This window comes from Macaca nemestrina, chromosome 6, assembly GCF_043159975.1.
Source record: "Macaca nemestrina isolate mMacNem1 chromosome 6, mMacNem.hap1, whole genome shotgun sequence".
NCBI lineage: Eukaryota > Metazoa > Chordata > Mammalia > Primates > Cercopithecidae > Macaca > Macaca nemestrina.
In genome coordinates this window covers 85,661,870-85,679,833 of record NC_092130.1, presented here as the reverse complement: position 1 = coordinate 85,679,833, position 17,964 = coordinate 85,661,870, and the positions used below count along the sequence as shown (strand labels likewise).

Genomic DNA, 17,964 nt, shown 5'->3' with positions numbered 1-17,964 from the left:
TCACCTGTGGTTGGACACGTAGGTTGATTCTATGTGTTGGCTATTGTGAATAGTATGCAGCCTTTTAAAAGGTACTTCTGGGCCGGGCAGAGTGACTCACACCTGTAATCCCAGCCCTTTGGGAGACCGAGGCAGGTGGATCACCTGAGGTCAGGAGTTTGAGACCAGTCTGACCAACATGGTGAAACCTCATCTCTACTAAAAATACAAACATTAGCCGGGCCTGGTGGCGCATGCCTGTAATCCCAGCTACTTGGGAGGCTGAGGCAGGAGAATCGCTCGAACCTGGGAGGCAGAGGTTGCAGTGAGCTGAAATCATGCCATTGCACTCCAGCCTGGGCAACAAGAGTGAAACTCCATCTCAAAATAAATAAATAAAAGGTACTTCTGAAGAACATATGATAACCTTTTGCTGAACGAACATTTATATGGTACTGTCTACCAAGTCCTGTTCAATGTACTTTATAAGTATTCACAATTCTTAAAACAATCCTATGAAGTTGGTATTATTATTATCCTCATTCCACAACTGGAAAGCAGAAAAAAGAAAGGTAGGCAACTTGCCCCTGGTAATATAGCTGGTAAGTAGCAAAGTGAGATTTAAACTGGAAATGGTACTCCAGAGCCCAAGCTGTTAACCTGATCATCAAGCTACGCTGCCTTGGGATACCCTACTGCTCATGAAGAGTGGTAAAGGACTGCATTACAAGGATGGACTCTGGAGTAAATAGATGTAGTTAATCTCTAGTCCCAGAGTTCTTGAGTAATGAAATCTTGGACAAATTAATTCTTCCTCTAAGCTTTGGTTCTCTCATCTCCAAATTGAGAATAATTGCTGTAAAGATAAATAAGAAAATGCTTTTAACGTTTTTAGTAAAATGTGCATGGGTAGCATTAAGGGACATTATTAGTCCCTTATTAGAGAGGGAATGTTAGTAATAGTAATAATAGAAAAAGATCAAGGTTCAAAATAGTAAGTACAAGTATTATTGATTCCATTTATATAACATGTAAAACCAAGCCAAACTAATCTATGCTTTTGGAAAAAAAGGAAACGATTATCCTAGCAAGAGTGAGAGTTAGTGACTATAAGTCAGCATGAGAAGATTTCTTGAGTGCTGCTTACCAAGATTTTCATAGATGTGTTCAATCTGAAAATTTATGGAGCTATACACTTAATTTGTGCACTATTCTGTATACTTCAGTATAAAAGCTTAAAAATTCTATGTCCAATGTTTTTATGATTAAAATAAACACAACATTGTATAGAAGAAGTTTGGACAGAAATGCACCAAAATTTTAATTGCTGTTATGATTTAGTTATGTTACTTTGTATAGTTAACATTTGTAGAACACTCATTACATGCTAGGTTCTGTTCTACTGGCTTTCCTTGCATTGTCTCATTTTATCCTCTAACAAACCTATGAAATAAGAACACAGGTTCAGAGAAATTAAATTCTTTCTTGTTTTCTATATTTTCTATGTTAAGTTCAAAGTACATAAGGTATTTTTGTAAATGAAATTATTAAAATATGTCTACATCCTGTTCTAGTATTCTCAGTGTTTGCTTAGTGCTGCCACTACTGAATGCAGAACAAAATTGCCCACTGCAATTTCCTTCTTCCCTCTTAAGTGATTTACAGAACAAGGAAACCACGAATAGGATCTAGCCTAGTAGCTAAGAGTGGGGGGTGGGGAGCTGGGGGTTGGGGAAAGGCTGTTTTCTTTCTTCCTCCTTTCTCTTTGGGCCATACTAACTCCTAGATGTAGAGATAGGTAGGGAAAGTTTCTGCCACCTCCCTCCATAGGTCACCTGCAGTATTTCCCAGAATTCCTGGCTTCTGGAAAGAGTTTCCAGGAAATGAAGCAGCTGCTGCTTTTTCTCTCTTGCTAGAAGAATCAAATTGATAGTATGCCTTTGAATCCTACTTTTAGCTACATGGAGACAAACATACAAGTAGAGAGCAGACTCTCTAGGAGGAAGAAAAGCAAATATACCTCCTAGCAGGTGAAAAGGTTCTTGAATTTGTGAATATATGAACTCATAGTGGGAGGTCCATGTTCTATCATTGGTAGGCCATATACAATAAAAATAAAAGTGGTGTTGTATGGGTTGGATCTGTGTTCCCACTAAATCTCTTGTTGAAATGTAATACCAAATCCCTGAGGCCTCCCCAGAAGCTGATGCTGCCATGCTTCCTGTACAGCCTACACAACCATGAGCCAATTAAACCTCTTTTCTTCATAAATTACCCAGACTCAGGTATTTCTTTATAGAAGTGCAAGAATGGACTAATACGGGTATCTACATGAGAAATTATTCTTTCCGTTTTATTACATCTTTCTTTCTCAGGTTTTGTCCTTCACCTAAAAGTAATTAAAGCTGATTAATTTCAAAATAAATTATGTACTTGATATATGTTATGCTTCTGAATAATTAATCTTTATATTGTTTAAAGGTCATTTTAAATTATTTTAATGCTTTTAATACTTTTTATTCCTGTAACAAGAAAATATATTTCCTCCAAAATATATGTGATTACTGGCAAGTAGCCATTTTTCAACTTTATGACTCACTTTAAAAACATGTTTTTCATATTATAAACCATGCTGTTTCATTTTTGTCTTGCTTTGAGCAGGAATAGTGTACCGTAAAAGCTAAGATAAAAAACAGGAGAAATTTAGTAAGTGGCAGTCTTTAGATGATCTTGGCCTATTTCAAAATTTTTATCTCAACCTTGTTATATAATTTCACTTTATGTGCATATTTGAGTTAAAAAATATCTTGGTATCAGTGTTATGTTCATACATTTCTTTTTAAATTTGGTCATGTAAAGCGTAAAATATATGGATATTTGAGCAGTAAAAACATTTTGAACCTTTAATTCAACTTTTTCCACATAATTTTGACTGCTTTATCTCATAAAAGAAGGATGTGTGTTCATCTTATTTTCACTATTAAGATAAATCACACAAAAAAGTCAACAGTGAGCAGTTTAGAAAGTAAAGATTCACTTATATATGACCTGAAGGTTGGAGAATTACCAGGCCCCATATAGTTTACATTGTCCAAAACCACCCTGATGAGAGTTACAAGGGGAGTCATAGGGGAAATTCTAACTCTCAGACAAATGTTGCAGGAAACATTGACTGCTACTTACAGAGAGGTCCAGGAAAAAAGTATTCCTGTAAGTTTGGAAAAGCTACACGAATGTGTCTTTGCTTAGCAACTTACAACACCTTTGAATACAGGAAAGACTCCTGACTTTAAAGAAAGCTACCTGAATTTATTAACCCCAGTATTAACAGTCTGTAGAACATTGTTCTTAAACAAGTTTTTAATCCAGTGGTCCTGTAAAGACTCAAATGTCCTAATCCCTTTGCCAAAGTGGAGGAGTACTGTATGTCTTCAAGAGCCCAGGAGTTCTACTATCTAGAAAATATCCTCTTTCTCTGGGTCTAGATTATACCAGCCAAGTGAGCCTCATGGCAGGCCCAAGTAGGACCTATAGAACTTCCGGATATTTATGAGGTTTATAGTTTAAACCCCAAATTGGAGTCTAACTTAGAGGATGGGGTAAGGAAGAAACTTTACGTAGATAAGTTTCTGATCCTTGTGTTCCTGAAAAAAGAACACAAGTTCACTGGGATCCACCTACAGTCCAGGCATTGTAAAGGCTGAGGATTTTCTTCACTTTGGTCCCTATCTTATTACCATGCCACGATGCATATACAAAGTAGAAACAGTCAACTCTAATGCCATTATAGGGATGAGTCTATCACAGGAAGAGCTCTTGGTCCTGTGGCCCTGCATTGGCCTGCCAGAGTCAACAACGATGTCTGGGAGCTGACGTGTCTTGGCTGAAGTCAACATTCAAGGCGATTATCTAGGTCACTGCAGCCTAGAGCAGCTGCGGGCTCCACTCAGGCAGGCAGCTCACAAGACTAAGCAGATGCACCATTCTGTAAGTACTGGCACTGGAGATGTTGAAAACTACCAGGAAATTCTCCATTAAGAGTTTTCCATTCCTGAGGCTTTTTATAGAACTAGCTACAATTCTATCACTGCAGTCTCAGTCCTGCAGAACCTGGAGGGGTTTGAGGAATAATTTTACTCAGCATCCATAGAGCCAGGTCCAAAAGAACCCTCTTCTAACAAGGTGGCCAGCTGGAAAAGCTTGACCCCAACCATCTGTGCACATGTCACAGGCCATTAGAATCGCTTTAGGCCATTCCTGTTGGTTGGGTCTTTGGGAGGCTTCTATTTGGCACAACATTTCAATACGCTATGACATATTAAGCATGCTCTAGAGCTGAACATCCGATCAGAAAGGCCCGGGTGGATGGTAGAGGGAGCTCCTGAGCCAGTGTCCGTTCTTCACTTTGAGGAGACCATTACTGGATGCTGCATCTCAGAACTCCCCATGTCAAAGAGCTGAAACACTATTCTAGTTATTGTTTGTGTCCTAATGAAAATGTTACTCTATTTCTTTGTTTCCAAAGGAAGTCACCTGGCCTCACTGGTATTCTCAGCCATATAATAGAGAGTTTTGGGAGAGCTATTTAAGGTGCCCCAGCTACCAATGCATTTTTTCATCATTTGTCATCCACAAAACAGTGACCAGACAGAACACATCCAGAAGGTATTTGAAAGATACCTTCAGATAAGTTAACCAGGCCACTTACCTTCTTACAGCTAAGTTTTCCTAGAGTTCTATCTTTCATGCATCCACAAAGCATATCCCCTTGCATAGTCCTTCCAGCTTTCACCCCTTTTACTTCCCCACACAAAGCTCCATCTGAGACAGGCAGTTTGACAATTCTTAAAGGAATTCACACTGGAATCCACTCTGGATAAGCTGAACTCTGTCTGATGTGGCTTCTCCATACTACTGCACTTTCCTCTCAGCACACTCTGGTACCATGGATACACTCCATTTATAGACCAATCCATTGACCTCTGCCACAATTCATACATTCCTGTTGTGGCTTTGACTCTCCAGGCCATTGTCCTCATAGTCAGTTCTGTTTCTGTCCTCACTGAGCCTTTGAGATTTGAGACACATTGTTTACTACAACTTAGTTTTCCCTCTCTGGCAATTCTGATTATCAGCCCTAGCTACTGTATACTCCCTACGTAAACCTTCTTCCTAACCCCCAGCCCTCAAGGACCCTGGAACCTGTGACCTGGGACTGTTCTCACTTGTCTCACTCTAGCCATACGGAACTACTTATCTTCTCCAACTAAGTCATGTTCTCTCTCACCTCAGTATCTTCATATATACTGTTCTTTTCTTGGAATGATTCTCCTACTTCTTATCTGGCTAATTCCTCCTTCAAGACTCAGATACAGTATCCTATCTCTAGAATGTCTACATGGACCACTCTTTGGAATTATATGTCTCTTCTTGATGCTTCTGTAGTGTACTTTCCATACTCTGATCATGCACTTGCTGCATCCTACTGACACTGCTTATTTGCCTGTGAGCCCCACAGTCCATAGGACAAGGGTGAGACATCTCTGAGTCCCTGGTACCTAATCTAGTGATTTTTCATATCAGGTTTTCAATAACTTTTTGTTTTTGAGATGGAATTTTGCTCTTGTTGCCCAGACTGGAGTGCAATGGCACGATCTTGGCTCACTGCAACCTCACCTCCCGGGTTCAAGTGATTCTCCTGCCTTGAACTCCTGACCTCAGGCTGGTCTTGAACTCCTGACCTCAGGTGATCCACCATCTAGGCCTCCCAAAGTGCTGGGCTTACAGGTGTGAGCCACTGCGCCTGGCCGCTATTTGTTGAATAAATAAAAAAGTAGAACTATACTTCACTTCCAATAAATTTAATCATCTTAAAACTTGTAAAGGGAGATATTAAGAAGTGAAGCTGAAAGACATCTGGTTCCATACACATGGCAGACTGAGCTAATGTGGAGCATCTCACACAAAAAACACCTAGAAATGCTATAAAAATGAAACTCAAAAGATGTAATACAAAACTGAGCTTACAAAAAGGAAAGGGACCTTCCCCCTCCGCCCCCAATGCCAGGAACAAAAAGGGAACTAAAAGCCAGAGCAGCAAGTGTGTGAGCTTATATCCCAGGAACTCTGGAGATGTTACTGGACCCTAAGATAATGGTTGGGTGCTTGAGTATTAATACAGGGACTGGATATGATACTTGGATAGATGTGAGGTGGGGATCAAGCCTTTGCAGAACTGCAATTTCAGTGAAATTGGGACTCAAACAATTGCATCCACCAGTACAGGAAGAAAGTAAGGAAGCTGGTCTCCATGTGGGACTCCCATGAGAGATTAAAATTCCAAGTTTGCCCCTTATAAAGAGATCTGAATTTACCCTATCAGTGTGAAGCAGGGAACCTTAAGCTGAAAAAAAAAACATAAAGACTGGTCTCAGGTTGCTGGTATCCCTGGAGCAACAAGCACAATTTCTCTAGAGGGACAGTTTCACCCCTAAGGCCAAAAGGGATTTTTTTAAAAAAAAAAAAAACAAGACTCAGGTTTTTTTTTCTTTTCAAGTTTCAGTTAAAATAAAATTATAAGAAAATTATCTATAGGTGAGATGCAATATAGATCACAATAGAAAAATTAGCACCTCCAAATACCTCAGGACAATCATTAAAAAGACCACACATAAATATGTTTAAAATAATTAAAGAAAATAGTTTAAAAGGAATAAACTTGTAAAAGACACTTTGAAAAGAAAAAAGCATGAAATTTGGGGAAAAAGCATTAATATATGCATACAAATGTAGAGAAAATATAAAAGTATGCATGTAAATGTTCACATCAACTTCATAAAAGTGATTACCTCTGGTAGAGAAGAAAGGAGAAGGAATTGGGCATGGTTAATGATATTTCTTTTTATAAAGGAGAGATCTGAAGGCAATATAGCAAAATATTACTACTAGTTTAAATTCAAATGGGACTTCTAATCAATTAACTTCTATACATTTTGAAATGTTTCTTTGATAAGAATTTGTAAAATTAAAGCTAGAACATAAGACAATTAGAATAAGGGCAAAGAAGAGATTTCACAGTCATGGACTTTAATGTCAGAAAAGATAGTCACAGTTAACATCCTGACCTTGCGCAAGTCACTTAGTCCCTAAGCCTGTTTATCTTAGGTTCCTGGAATAAGTTATCACACTTGATCTCTAAATTTACCTCAGAAACTCATTATCAGTCAAAGTAAAAAGGCAAACAGATTATGTCTCTTAGTTCTTACTGCTGGATAAAAACACACAAATTCAACTGGAAAGACTTTTTTTTTTTCTAGCCACTGAATTTTCGTAAGTGTTGGGAGATAAGTCGTCATGGATTTCTCTCATTCCTGTGCAGATTGGCCCTTCTGAGCAAAGGACATGTTTGAATAGCAAACAGCCTTGCAAAGTAGAAAAAGTATATCCCTCTAGAGAGACATGTACCTCCCTGAACATGTCATAGGCCACTAAAAATAAAGCCCTCTCCTTTTTCCCTGAAACATTTACTTATATTCCAGGGTAATGAATAATTAATCTCTCTCTCTTTCTCCCTCTCTCTGTCTCTCCATCTGTATATCTTTTTGGAGATGTGCCAGTGTCCCCAGAGTCCCCTGATTTCAAGGTTCCTCTCTCCTGTGATGCAACATAGTGTGCGCACAGGCAACATTTGGCCCGCATCGCATTGCCCTAAGGAATTTAAGCATAGGGAACGAGCACAAGATACTGCTCTGGCTGACGCTTTTACTGTGAATAATAAACCATGTGTTCGTGACCCAAGGCTCGTGTGTGTGTGTGTGCATGCGCATATGTGTGTGTACAATTGTGGCAGGCTAATTTGTTAGCTTGCGGGTAGTGTAAGATCTCAGATCCTTCCCAGTTCTGACTTAGTAGAGAAGCAAAAAGGAAGACCCTGAATAGCATAATGACCGGTGTCTTTAAACATGATTTCATATTAAATACAGAAATATTCTTCAAAAGACATTTCTTCTACCAACCCTCTATAAAAACTATAGGTTTGACAATGCAAGGAAGGGAACATGAAGTCAAAACATTAGGTTTAGAAAGATATTTCAGCGGGGATTTAAGATAATATGGTTTAACTTTCTTTCTCTTTTGCTTTTTCTTCTTTCTTTCTTTCTTTTTTTTTTTTTTTTTTTCAGACAGAGTCTTGCTCTGTTGCCCAGGCTGGAGTGCAGAGGTGCGATCTCGACTCACTGCAACCTCTGCCTCCCAGGTTCAAGTGATTCTCCTGCTTCAGCCTTCTGAGTAGCTGGGATTACACACACACTGCCATGCTGGCTAATGTATTTTTAATAGAGATGGGGTTTCACCATGTTGGCCAGGCTAGTCTCAAACTCCTGACCTCAAAGGATCCAACCCCAAAGGGCTGGGATTATAGGCATGAGCCACAGCTATGTTTCTTTTCAATGATCTAAAGATACAGGATTAAGGCTTGTAGTTCATAAAGAATCCAGTGATTGGCAAACACAAACCATTTTTTACTTTCTCAGACATCAGAAATCATAAAAGCCTTTTATAAATGCTGCTCTCAGGCAATTTGTAGCTTAAATATATGATGCTTTCTAGAAATGTCAAAATCTTTCATTAACGAGCGACTCCTACATAAAGGGTATTTGTTGATTTCAGCTATCCAGGATCCATTTTTTACCTTCTTGAAGAAACCCAGAGTTTTGTTTGAGGATTTCCCCATTCCACACCACTCTCAGGTCATGTGGTCTCGACAGAGCTCCAATCCCAGCTCTAGGGATAAGCAGGTAATCAAGTTCTAGGCCAATCAGTGCATCGCATGTCCTTGGTTTAGAGGTAAGCTCTGAGAACACAAGCCATGCTCTTGGAATGGACCTGGAGACTTTGCTAGGGAAGTGGGGTCAGGGGTTTTCTCTCTCTTTTTATCTGCTGAAATTGAACCTGGAAGAATACAGCCAAGGAACAGCTGCAAATTATCTTGCAACTATGAGGGGAAAGCCAGGAATACCTGTATGCAGACATGTCAGGAATCTTAACAGCTCTGGGTTGTTTACAGGAGCTAATACATCTTCTTTTTTGGTTTAACTAAATTTGAGCCTCATTTTCTTCTCCTTCAACAGAGAGTTCAAATTAATTCGTCCTGCAGTTTAGATGCCAGAATTGCAAAATTCTGAATCTTTTGTAGTGAAATTTAGGATGATTTGTATAATGCCCAGATTGAAAAACTCTTGAGTTCTGTGCCGTGAAGTTTAGAAAGCAAGAAATTGATTCCAAAAAAGTTTTAAGAGTTGTGGTCCTCAACAAAATATAACAGAGCCTCAATAAGACAATGTAGAAAACGTAATTTGAATTTATAGGTAAATATGCTCAATATATTATGTCAAACAAAGGTTATCTTGGAAACATAACAAAGTTATGAGGAAAAGGGAACAAAACAATAATTTTTAAGGCTAGTTGTAAAATTTATGTTAGATTTAACATAAATGGTAATTTGCATGCATATATTTAAATTGCACCATTTGAAATGGACAGTTTCATATAGTTCAATTAAACAATAAGGTAGAAAAAAGTCCACGTTGCTTTCCTTTTCAAACTTATTTAAACCAAAGATTCCACTGTATTTTAAAAAGGCCCAACCATTCATTTCTCTTATCCAGGTATATCTGTTTTATACATAGGACAATCAAGTTCACCACATTTTATTTTTCAAGTTTTGCAAATGTAAAAGTTTCTTAAAAAGGGGTCCTTGTGCATATGCAGTATTCCCTTACCTGCGTGTTATATAGGGGTTGCCTTGGCACATTAACTTCCCTCAGCAGACGACCAGATATGTCCCTTAGCTCTAAAAGTCTGCATGCAAGCTGAGGATGCAGAAGTTTGGCCACTGATTTGGAGGATCTGGATATGCTGTTTAATCCACGAATTAATGTTGTTCGATTAATCTTAGCTAAAGCAATAGCCATCCTGATTTTGGATGTTTTCTGCGCAGGTTCTCTTTTCTGAAAAATAGGCCTTTGAAAAGTAACTGATGTGTGATACTCCAATGCATTATTAAAACTACTTCTGGCAGAGACTGACTACTTTATAACTACCTTGTGCAGGGTGTCATGCATATATTCAATGTCCAATGATTCTGTTGCCCCATGAAACCCCTTGAATTCCCTGCCATGTACTTAAATTTTTTTTTTTTTTTTTTTTTTTATGGAATTTCATTCTTGTGGCCCAGGCTGGAGTGCAATGGCACAATCTCAGCTCACTGCAACCTCTGCCTCCCAGGTTCAAGTGATCTTCCTGACTCAGCCTCCTGAATAACTGGGAATACACGCGAGCACCACCACGCCCAGCTAATTTTTATATTTTTAGTAGAGACGAGGTTTCACCATGCTGGTCAGGCTGGTCTCGAACTCCTGATCTCAGGTGATCTGCCTGCCTCAGCCTCCCAAAGTGCTAGGATTACAGGTGTGAGACACCACGCCTGACCCTTAAATCTATATATATATATACACACACACACACATACACACACACACACACACACACACACACACACATATATATATATATATATATATATATATATATATATATTTGTTTTTTTTCCCTGGGATAAATATCAAGAATTGAAGTAACCAGCCAAAAGATACAAATGTTTCATTTTCCTCCTAGATTTATATATTTTGTGTACTGAATTTTTACTTTAATTTTTTTTTTTAATTTCAATAGGTTTTTGGGGAACAGTTGGTATTTGGTTACATGAATACATCCTTTTGTGGTAATTTCTTAGATTTTGCTGCACCCATCACCCGAGCAGTGTACACTATAACAAATGTGCACTGAATTTTTAAAGAGCTCTTAAGTAAACAAGAATTCTTAACTGACTTCTCCATTTGAGCTCTACTCTTTAAATATATATCTTGCTTTTCTTTTTTTATTTTTTTCTTGCTACAGCCATACCCATTTCTTTGTCATTGGCAATTATAATGCTGAACTTTACTCTTCTATATCTGTTAAACTAGCCTGTCAGAAAATCTTACTAAATTCTTTCTCTACCTTGTCCCAGAATTTGACCACTTCTCATTACCCCCAGTACAGCACCCAATCTATTATATTTGAATTCTACCATCATCTCTTTTCCAGATTAGTGAATTTGCCTCCTAAGTGGTTTCTCTGCTTCCACCTTTGCCTATTTTCATTCTGTTCATCAATACACCAGCCAGAGAGATCTAATTAAAACTTATGTCAGATCATATTTTCCTTCTATTCCACTGCTTCAGTGGCTTCCAGTTGCTGTCAGTGTAAAAGCCCAAGTACATACTGTGGTCCACAAGGCCCTACAAAGGTTGTTTTTTCTTCACCTGTTCAGCCTCATCTTTTTCTCTTCCCTTCCTTCCTCATTACTTGTTGAAGTTTTTAGGTGTCTGGGATTTTGCACTAGCTATGCCATTTGATTCCTCAAGCATCCCAAGGTTCACTCCCTCACTTCCTTCACATCTTCATTCAAGAATCTCTTTCTCACTAAGACCTTCTTGGTCACTCTACCCACATCATCAATTGTGCTCTCTATCCCTGCACTTCTATTTTGCATCCCTTCTCTGCTATAGTTTTTCTTCTCCTTAACGCTTACCACTAATGTACTATATTGTTTATTTTCCTTGTTCATTGTTTTTTACTTGACTGGAATATAAACTGTAAGAGTTTTATATCCATTTAGCTTGCTTCTTTTTCTCCAGAGCCAAAGTAGTGTCTGGCACGTAATACACACTCTATCTTTGTCAGAATGAATGAATGAAGAGTATCAGAAAATAAAACAAATTAATCTTGAGAAACATCAAAGAAGTATACCAAATATTACATTAGAAACCACACAGAAAGTTTTCAGTGCACAATTCTATAACTTTCACAATAATGGTAATTCTCCACAAGAAACAACTCACCAAAGACAAAAATATAATTGAATTACAGAGCATTCTAGTGACAGTCATAGTCTCATTACTTTCAGAAACCTAAATGCCATTACAGGTAATTTCCAAACATCATTGGTGCCTTCTTAGCAGTTTTTTTCACACATTAACAATAACCAACCACAACAAAAAAGCATAGAGAATTCAGAAAAGTACATCTAAGGGCATAAAACTCCAAAATTTTTGGCATGGATTCTAATATGTCCTGTCTACAACTTCTATTTTGTAGTATATGATTAAGTACAAGACAACAGAAAAAAGATATATTCATCTTTCATATTTAAAAAACTCACAAAAATTGACCCTGTTTTTCCTAAGATATTTTTATCTTATTCCAAGAATGAGCATCTGAATTAAAATTTTTTAGATACCCAACTGTAGTACATAACTTAAAGGTTTACTATTTTAAATTCATCTTATGGAAATCTTTTGAAATTTGCAAGTGTAAACCTTTAAAAATTACTCTTTCTAAAGAAGTAGATACTAAGGCTGTTATCTGGGCTGGTTGGGACAGAAGAGGTGGAAAGAACTGAATCACAAAAGCCATCATCTCAAGCCAGGATTCTAAAATTAACTTTCTGGCCAGGCACCATGGCTCATGCCTATAAGCCCAGTACTTTGGGAGGCCAAAGCAGGCAGATCACTTGAGGTCAGGAGTTTGAGACCAACCTGGCCAACCTGGTGAAACCCTGTCTCTACTAAAAATACAAAAATTAATCTGGCATAGTGGCAGGCACCTGTAATCCCAGCTATTTGGGAGGCTGAGGCAGGAGAATCACTTGAACCCAGGAGGCAGGGGTTGCAGTGAGTGGAGATTGTGCTATTGCACTTCATCCTGGGTGACAGAGGGAAACTCTGTCTCAAAAAAATAAGTAAAATAAAATACAAGTAACTTTCCCAGCCTCAAAAAGAAAATTTCCTTCAAAATCTATCCAGGAAGAACAATTTAGTAATCCGTATTCTGGTTGTATTCTAGGTATATTCCTCTATAAAAATTCCATCGTCACTCCCATCAAATCTTTTTTTGTTCTAGGCCAGCAAGATGGCCTTTTCCTAAATAAATACAAGCCTGGGGGCAGGGAGAGATTTAAATACTAATCACAAAATTTAGAATTTTAAGATACAACCCAATTAATAAAGCCCTCTAAGAATTTTTAAGACCATTCCTTTCCCTGTGTTTGGGAAGTATGGATCATCCTGGAAATAAAAAAAAATGCAGCACTTACATTCTAACCTTTTAAAACTCATCTGCTTAACAACTGAGTATTAGGAATGTTTTCCACATAATTTATATTTGAAGGGCAAATAACTTCAAATATGTGATATTATCCCCTAACTACTCAAGTTTCTTGCCAATCTCAGCAACACATTCTTCAAAGGAAATAGTGGGAAAAGACCAATGTTAAGTGTTTTGAAAATGAGAAATAAAGTAACTAGTTATGTTCCTAGTTGAGTTGGGTAAAGTTCTATAAGTAAATTCAATTAGTTGGAAATAGGAACTCACAGCTTTATCTTTGGGGATCACAATATTCAATCAATTGATGTCACCATAAACCATGCTTATGGTTCTAATGATAATGAGGCTATTCAGAAGGTAGAAATGAATGAATGAAGTTGCCATTTCTTTGATTAAATAAAACCCCAGTTTCTCTGATTTCAGCAATGGTGGGAGAATCAAAACTTGAAAACAATAACAACGTTTTCCATGCCTGTCTCTGACTTCCTAGGATTCACCCTGAGCCTTTCTCAATAATTACTACTGTGCTGGCCTATTTGACATTGACCAGGCATGTACATCTGCCCATCTCTTTCCTTCCTACTCCAGAGCATAGCCAAAATAGTCTCCAATGTTTCAAAAGACTTTATACCAAGGCTAGGGGAATGCAAAAAGGGGGAGCTACTGGATGCCAAGTCTAAGATACTGTATTAGAAAACCCAGTTTGCCCTCAGAAACTCTTAAGCCTTACCCTCTCCTGCTTAGCTGATCTGACCAGCATTTGGATGCATCTTACCACTGTGCCTGCAGATTCCTACACTTCAGTGTCACACCTCCTCAAACACTAGACCCAAGAGAGGCCAAAGGCAGAAAGCAGTTGTTTCCCCTGATACTAAGGCCAACCGTCCGAGTTCTGGTGTGCTGTATCTAATATGCCTGCCTCTTCCTATGAGGACTGATACTGGGAATGTCCTCTTTCCCCAGGGCTATTATCTTACAGGCTAAATCAGTATTGTGCTCTGTTATACCATCTGGGAGTCCATTCTACAAGTCTCAGAACTCTACTACAGCTAAGGGAGTTCAGCAAGTCCTGACAGTTAAAACTCATCCGATTCAATGGTATACGAGAATGCATATCAACTAACTGTTTTTTTTTTTTGTTTTTTTTTTTTGAGACAGAGTCCTTCTCTGTCACCCAGGCTGGAGTGCAGTGGCGCGATCTCCACTCACTGCAACCTCCGCCTCCCAGGTTCATGCCATTCTCCTGCCTCAGTCTCCCGAGTAGCTGGGACTACAGGCGCCCGCCACCACGCCCAGCTAATTTTTTGTGTTTTTAGTAGAGACGGGGTTTCACCGTGTTAGCCAGGATGGTCTCCATCTCCTGACCTTGTGATCCGCCCGCCTCGACCTCCCAAAGTGTTGGGATTACAGGCGTGAGCCACCGCATCCTGCCCAGTTAATTTATTTTTAGAAATGTATGGGCTCAGTAATTTGAATCATCTGCATATATAACAATTACCTTCTATTCAGAACAGAAAATTATTTTTGCTAAATAAGAGTTTAAGTACACGGTGACCATTATTGGTGGATGAGGGGTTCCACATTAAGTAAATTTTCTGGGCAACTAAAATTTTACGCACTGAATGTTGGCTAAATTTTTACTGACATGAAAAATAACTTTAAAAAATATATCCCATACTTGACATATTTGAGGATTCTGACTGCTGCTAATTCCTCTCTCCTTTTTCTCTCCACTTCTGTGGCTTTCATAGAATTTCATTCTCTTCATTTTCTTCTTTTCTCTGATGCCCTGCTAACCCTTTAAACAATGGCATTGGCGGGGCTCTATCCTATGCCCTAATGTTACTACACAATCTTCTTGAGCAGTGATGATTACCATTTTGGTTTAAATGTACACTATAGTTAAACACATGGTTTAACTATACACTATAACAACACACTATACACTGATGACTCCCAAATGTACATCTTCAGGTGGGATTCTCTTGAGCTTCCAACCTACATGTGCAATTTATTACTCAACTCCAAGGCTTGGACAGGACGTGGCATGGCCTCTTAAACTGTGATCCAATCAAACTCATTATCTCCAAAGCTGCTCTTCCTCATCTTGTCTTTGGTCTTAGTTAACAGGATCACTATTCTTCTAGCCACCCAAGAATTCCAGAATCTTCCTCAACCTTTACACATTCTCTCTCATCCCCCACTGTCAGTTTCAAAATATGCTAAATATCTCTTGTGCTCAACTCATTCTATTCCCAATGCTAATGTCCTTGCTCTTAGCTGTCATTTGCAACAAAATCTTCCTAGAAGCTCTGCCTCCATTCAGATCTCATTACCACTAAAAAAGTATTTTTGATGTGCAAACTGAATGTCATTTCCAAGCCCAAAACCTTTCTGTGACTGGTATTTGTGTTACATATAAGGGAAAGTCCAGTCTTTTTCACATGGCATACAAAGACCTCCAGATTGTAACTCCTTGTTACATTTCCTATTTTCTACTCTTTCCTATCTCAGCCCTTCTATCCTACATGCCTTTAATTTATATTTATTTGACATTTTGGAAGCACGCTTGCTGCTTCCTACTTTTGGGCCTAACCCACACTGCCTATGGAATATGCTTCCCTTCCCCTACCCACTGATCCCACTCTTTTCTTTACCTTGAAAACTACTATTCATCCTTTGGGACCCAACTTAAAAGCATCCTTCCTCCATGAAGCCTTCTCTGACCTTCCTCAGTCGAGTAATTCACTCCTCTAAATTAGCTATAGAGCTGTAACACTTACCATATTCTAATGCAATTACTTGTTTACAACTCTATCTCCATTAGATTAAGCTCATTGGCGGAAAGGATCGTATCTTGTATATCTCTGTATTTCCTCTCTCCAGTCCCAAGCAATAGTGAGATATTTAGTAAATGTCTGATGGCTGGTTGTCTGCAGGCATGGTTAAAGGTAGCTCTAATACCTCTCCTTTGGAATGAAATATGTATACTTTGTGATTACTGTGTTACTGAGAGTGCTTTTTGTTAACTTCCAGGTTTTGGCTATATACCTCATGTTTGACATTGCCAAGAGCCTGACTTCTGGATAAGTGGATTGTTACTGTACCACGTACCTTCACAGCATATTCTATTCCGACTGTGATCAAAATGACCGAACCACATTTTTCCATTAAGAGCTGTGTACCGTTGAGTAAATGAGGTTACATGTGTTCACTAAAGAAGTTGTTTCTTCTTCCTAATTTTATGTCTCTTCAAAATATATACCTCCCTCCTCCTTCACTCCCAATATTTTATCTGTTTCAAATCCTTTTTGGAACAGAGGTTTAAAAAATATACATGTATACCTTATTTAAATTGATACTACTGTTTTCTTTCCACTTTAAACACACATCTATGTTGTATTTATCTTTCCATTGTTAAAATTTATCTCAAGTTTTTGCACTGATTTAATTGACATAGATTTTTGCTAAGTGTATCTAGGTATTTTTCTGATTTTTACATTGCAATTGTAGCAAGGAGAGACTGCCACGTGTTTATCCTAATGACATAGTTAGTCTTTAAACTTAATTCTCAATCTACCTCACTTCTTGGTCCACAATCTGTCTGCTTCCCAAAGACCCCTCTTAATGAGTAATATTTGAAATTTGTTTTTCTTTGGCAAAATTAGTGTTTTCTTAAGTTTTGAGCACTGATCTCAAAATCAAGCATTAAATAATTGGTATGATACTAAAAATAGAATATACTTTTTCTATTCCTTTTGAAGGTTACAAAATCACATTACCTGATTAGACTGTGATAATCTTAGGATGGTGGGAAATTCATCTTTAAACTCATCTACAAGGTCCATGATTGCTTTCTGGATCCCCTCGACTAAGACAAAAAGAGGTTAGGAAAAAGAAAACTTTGAAAACATCCCCTAAATGTTTCAAAAGAACATGAAACACTTGATCAAATTCCTAGATGACTGGGAAAGTAAAGGAACTCTAGGGGATCTTATTCCCAGTTGTTCCCACACCCATATGCCCTTTACAACAAGATTGTGTGTACTTCTTCCAGAAAAGTTCTTCAACACCTGCCCACATATCCACCCAACAGGTTTGATCGGCATGGTGAGTTCTTGCTTGGGTTCCTAGTGCTTAACAAGCTTGCAGGCCTGGTTAATGCTTGTCCTAGTCTGCCATTAGTGAAAGATGAGGGTAGCCTTCCACTTGGGAAAGCCAGCAAGGACAGAACTCACAGCTCACTGCTGGAATTCTTTGTTACTGCACAATAGGCTTCCGAGAACCTGCTACAGAATCTTCTGAAATCACTCTGGCAGTGAGAGGAAGAAGAATGTGTTTGGAGGCATAAGGGAAGGAGCGAGGGGATTGAATTAATAAAGTACACTAAGGAGTTCTCTGATATAAGTTGAAATTTGTCCCAAATTCTGCAGTGATACCACAAATAATGGATCATCTGAGAACAAAGGTCCCTCTGAAAAAAACTGGCATGTGCTTTAAAAGAAATGCTTTATATATGATGCCAAATAGAAAAGAAACACCAGCAGTGATTCAGAAAGACTTCTGAACAGATTGTTTTTGCTTCACCAATGAGGATCACTAGGTCAAACTCGGGCAAAACTGTAAAGTCTTTGGTTTGTCTCCTTTATAATCTCAATCTTTTTTCTTCATCTTTTACCCTCCTACTACCCTCACACGTCAGATGACCATTAGTTTCCCTGATCAAATATGGGAAGAACTTGATACCATGCAGACTTGATTCACTGCCTAGTTATATAT

General features: G+C 38.3%; 1 protein-coding gene across 3 annotated transcripts in view; it reads right to left on the bottom strand.

Annotated features, from left to right (window-relative positions):
* LOC105491982 (spermatogenesis associated 9) overlaps positions 1 to 17,964 on the bottom strand; it is a 25,319-nt gene extending 7,355 nt beyond the window's left edge. Inside the window, exons 1-3 of one of the 3 annotated variants that reach the window (XM_011758821.3) lie at positions 17,259 to 17,399; positions 16,968 to 17,056; positions 9,759 to 9,986 (exon numbers count right to left, since the gene is read on the bottom strand). In XM_011758821.3, coding sequence (XP_011757123.2) covers positions 9,759 to 9,986; positions 16,968 to 17,056; positions 17,259 to 17,268 — 327 coding nt within the window. In that variant the 5' untranslated portion in view covers positions 17,269 to 17,399. Of the gene's footprint in view, positions 1 to 9,758; positions 9,987 to 16,967; positions 17,057 to 17,233 lie in introns of all 3 variants that reach the window. The other 2 variants (XM_011758820.3, XM_071098690.1) reach the window with 2 other exon arrangements.